Source organism: Pinus tabuliformis, chromosome 1_2, assembly GCF_031772625.1.
Source record: "Pinus tabuliformis cultivar Carrire ecotype Pingquan chromosome 1_2, CPIR1, whole genome shotgun sequence".
In the NCBI taxonomy this organism is placed as follows: Eukaryota; Viridiplantae; Streptophyta; class Pinopsida; order Pinales; family Pinaceae; genus Pinus; species Pinus tabuliformis.
The window spans coordinates 974,628,055-974,632,272 of record NC_142298.1 but is presented as its reverse complement, the minus strand read 5'-3'; the positions used below and the strand labels follow the sequence as shown (position 1 = coordinate 974,632,272).

General features: G+C 40.3%; 1 protein-coding gene across 8 annotated transcripts; it reads left to right on the top strand.

Annotated features, from left to right (window-relative positions):
- Window positions 1–259: 259 nt before the first annotated feature.
- LOC149209248 (uncharacterized) lies at window positions 260–2,785 on the top strand. Of its 8 annotated transcripts, none has more exons than XM_089396323.1 (3): window positions 260–711; window positions 968–1,062; window positions 1,185–2,785. In XM_089396323.1, the coding sequence occupies exons 2-3, from the start codon at window positions 1,039–1,041 to the stop codon at window positions 2,547–2,549; spliced, it is 1,389 nt and encodes a 462-aa protein (XP_089252449.1). In that variant the 5' UTR covers window positions 260–711; window positions 968–1,038; the 3' UTR covers window positions 2,550–2,785. The 8 variants fall into 8 exon arrangements, with proteins under 8 accessions (XP_089252449.1, XP_089252448.1, XP_089252452.1 ...); XM_089396322.1 differs by having other exon boundaries at window positions 922–1,062; XM_089396328.1 differs by lacking the exon at window positions 968–1,062 and having other exon boundaries at window positions 261–711; window positions 1,185–1,301; window positions 1,464–2,785.
- The last annotated feature ends 1,433 nt before the right edge of the window (window positions 2,786–4,218 follow it).

The window sequence follows — 4,218 nt, the reverse complement described above, 5'->3', positions numbered from 1 at the left end:
AAAACTGCCAACAAACCATGCCAACTTTAGGGTGGGCAATTAGAAATGAATGAGATGTTGGGACGGTGGAATCTTCCATAACCCTAATGATTCAATCCTTGCTAATTAAGGAATCCATAATTCAGAAGGGGTGGGGCCAAGGAATTCAATGTCAAAACAAAAGTGGGGGACCAACGGATGATGGATGCAATTGGTACTTTCACATCATGCTCCTCGAAATCACACACGGCAAAGGACAAAGTGCAGACTAGTTTCAAGTCTCAAAGAGAGGATCAAATTTGTGCTAAGGTTATTCATGAAGAGTTATGTTCCACACCAGTGGGTCGCATGTGGGATCAAAAATATGCCATTTAAAATGACGAAACCACGATAAGCCTTGCCAAATTGGGATCCCAATTCGATCGGCCAAACAGAGGACTCTGGCAGCGAATTTGGCAAGTCCTGTCGAGGTTATTCATTTACGTTGTTCAACTCTTCAATGGCGTAACAGGAACACAAGTTCGCTCTTCTCTCCGGACTGTGTTTGGTTGGTGTAATTGTGGTTTCTAGACAGCGAAAACTGTGGCCAGATCAACCAGCTAACTGGGGCCAAGACACTAGTTGGTGGCTGAAACTTCAGGAGGCAGGGAGGGCTCGACGAGAAATAGAGAAACATCCTTCCTCTTCTCGTCCACGCGAATCAATATGTGGCAAATTTTGTTTTTTTGTTAGGTAGTTATTGTAAGATATACTCCACTGAAATTTGAAGCATTTTGTAGCCATAATTCTTTTGTAATTTTGTTTTGAAATCAAAGAATAAAATTCCACAAGATTTCGATAAAATTTGGTAAAATTTTTAGAACTCTGTTAAACCCCAAAATTTTGCTAAAACTATTTCCATCCCAAAAAAATAATTCAAACACTTCCCCGTCAAATAAACAGATTCCAACCCAAAATAACCCTCTAAGTGAAATTGGGGCCTCTGTAGACAACGCCTTTCCTCGTACAAAGAAAAATCTGATCGCCGCCATTCTCCAAACACGTCTGCTTTTGCATAAAATGTTCGACGCCTGCACAGTGCAGGTATATCCTTCTCAGGCCCTGTAACTAATCCAATCTGTTCTCTAAATTCCTCCTTGTTCAATTCACCTCTACCCAACTTTGCAGGCGCAATCCTCTGCAGTAACAATTCTTTTTCGCTACAGCAAGCAATGGCGAATTTGGAGCTTCCAGTGAGGTTGGAGCGTGCAAGGCCATTTCTGAGAGGAGCGTATGATGAGGTCGATCCATGGCTGCCCGAATTCATGAGCGTACTGAGACAGGTGGGAACCTCTGAGTGCTGGCACAAGCATGGCAGCTTCTTCGATCATCTTTTGGATGTTTATCGAATTCTCAAGCTATGGAACGCTCCTGACTCTGTTGCCAGGTGCGGTTTATTCCATTCTGCTTACTCTAATTCTTATGTTAATCTCGCAATATTTCAGCCAAATGTTGACAGGCAGAAAGTGAGAGACTTCATCGGAGATGCTGCCGAAGAGCTTGTGCACATGTTCTGTATTGTGCCCAGACAGCTTCTCATCCATGACAATCTGCTCTTCCATTTCACTGATGAAGAACTAGTCTCTGCCCTCCAAGAATCAGAGAAAACCATAAAAGAAACTGAGGCAGAAGATCTAGAGCTGAAGAAATTGAAATTAGAGGAGAAAAATGGTGATTCGCTTGATAGAATCCATGACAATTTCGAGGTTCACAAAACTCATTTCAAGGAGAAGTTGGAAGGCTTTATCCTGCCTGAATGGCGAAGAAAAATACAGAAGGTATTGCCTACTGATGGCGTGAGAGTGAAGCATATCAGAAGTGGGGAGGATGTTGAGGTGCCACGAAGATTGGTTGCCATATTCCTCTTCATGACCATGGCGGATATTATTGATCAGCGGTTCAGTTTTCAGGACGTTTTGTTTGATAACAGAAATGGAATTACGGCGTATGCTGGGAATACATGGACTGCTCTCTGGCCTGGGGATGGTAAGCCTGGGCTTTGGATGAATTGCGTTTCTCGGATGGGGGCTCTCTATACTGTGATTGTAAGGGAGGAGAAATTGTTCCAGAGGGAAGAAGGGAAAAAAAAGAACGAAGAAGAGAAGAAGAGGGGTTTTGAAGAAATAGAGCTTGTGATCCCCCCTGTGTTTGATCACTGCAGAGTTGTTCTATTTCCATCAGATCAGGTGACTGCCAGAGATTTATACTGGGAAGCTGTTTGCATGCCCCCTGGGGAGAAGACCCATGAGAAGGCTGAGACCCTTCTTGCAAAAACCTGCGAGCTTAATCCTTTCATAGGAGAGCCCCGAGTTGTTCTTGCTCAGATATACAATTCCCAGGGGAGATATGATGAAGCAGAGAAGGAAGCAGAGACAGGGCTGAGGCTAATGTTAGAGTGGGGTACAACTTGGGACAAGAGGATGTCATGGGAGGGGTGGATTGCTTGGACAAGGGTGTTACTGATGAAGGCCAAGGAGAAATCGTGGCCTCACACCTCCTGGGGGATCTTGAATTTAGGCCTTGTCAAGTAAGGCCAGAATTTCAGATATTAATGTTCTTCTGCAGGTTAGGGGATCTTAAATTTAGGCCTTGTCAAGTAAGGCCAGAATATCAGATATTAAGGTAATTCTGCAGGTTATAATTTTATTTGTCGCTTAAATTTGCTGTTGCATAGTAAAATTTATGAAAACATTTTGATGTAATGGACTCGAAACAAAACATTCATGTTTGTTTGGAGTGAAATATGCCATGCATGCTTAGAGTGATATTTACGATGGTCATATTGAATTTACATTTTCTAATTTTCTTCCATATGTGATGTAGCAGTGTCTGATAAACCACTTGGGTTTTTCATGCATCGATTCAGCAGGCTGAAATCCAAGTGTTAAGTTTATTTTATTGGCTTAAAGTTATATATATATATATATATTAGCTCTGGAAACTTTAGTTGTTGCTTGCATTTTAGATTTCACAGAAAGTTTCAACATTTTGTTTGTTTTGCACATATTATCCCATGCTTGATATGCACCTCACTTTTGCTAATTTTATCACTTTTTAATCATTGCTGTTTTATCCTCAATAGGTTTATTATTTAAGCTACTAGCTTACAACAACTAGGTATTCCACATACTGTGTGGCTTACCCATAATTACTGGTAGAAGGGAGATCATCCTTCCACTTTATCTCAACAAGCAAATTACAATAGTGAGCAGAACATTCTCTTTCAATCTGACTGCAAAAAAGGATAGCATTTAAGGCCGTTCAAAAGGGCCTCTCAAACTGGGGATTTCAAGATGAAAATCTTTAGTTACATAGCATTTATAGTATTTGAGCTTCAAACAGCTAGAAGCCAGCTACTAAGATGGCTGTCTCATAAGAATAACTGCACTTAATTGAAAAAACAGAACATCTAAAACCAGTGATGTTCATTCATTAATTTTACAGATTGAAAATACTGCTGATATTTATTTTGAAATTCATCTATAATTTCGTTAAAAAATTTCAAAGACGGGCATTGCCACTTTTCCTATTGCGTATATAATCCACCATTGCCTTCACACTTTGCTTCTTGATGATGATTTCTTTATTTAATCACTTCTTATGCATTCTGCTGGAAATTTTGAGCATTGAATACAAGTAGAGATAACACAACAGGCAAGGATGTATACCAGGAAATGGGAGGAGAGGATTGATGAAATATACCATTATATACAACATTATAGACCGTGGAGGAAGCCACTAAGAAGACACCAGATTTTCCTTCTCACGGTCTCATCTCTTGATACATCACTTACAAACGAGCACTTTTGTTCACAAAATAGCAACATTAGCTGCTAGATTAGTTAATATAACTGGCAATATTGGGAGCTTGATATATGATTCAAAAAGGCTGCCCCAAGACAAAAGCTCCAATGACATTTGTTGGAGCTCTATATATGATTCACCAGCAGCCCCCAAAGCTCCAAATGATGAGCTGGATGTTCTCCAAATGATGAACTACCAATGAGCTGTATATTTACAGAAATATCTGTCTCGCCAACAAGCTTGCTATCTCACCATCATCATTGTCTATTTCATCAATGCACTTAAATCTTTCCAATCCATTTCAAGTGAAGGCTTGCACTTAAACGTTGCAAAAGAACTGCTTTCAAACTTCTCAAATTTTGTCGGTTCAAGAGTCGGATTTCTTGATGCCATACG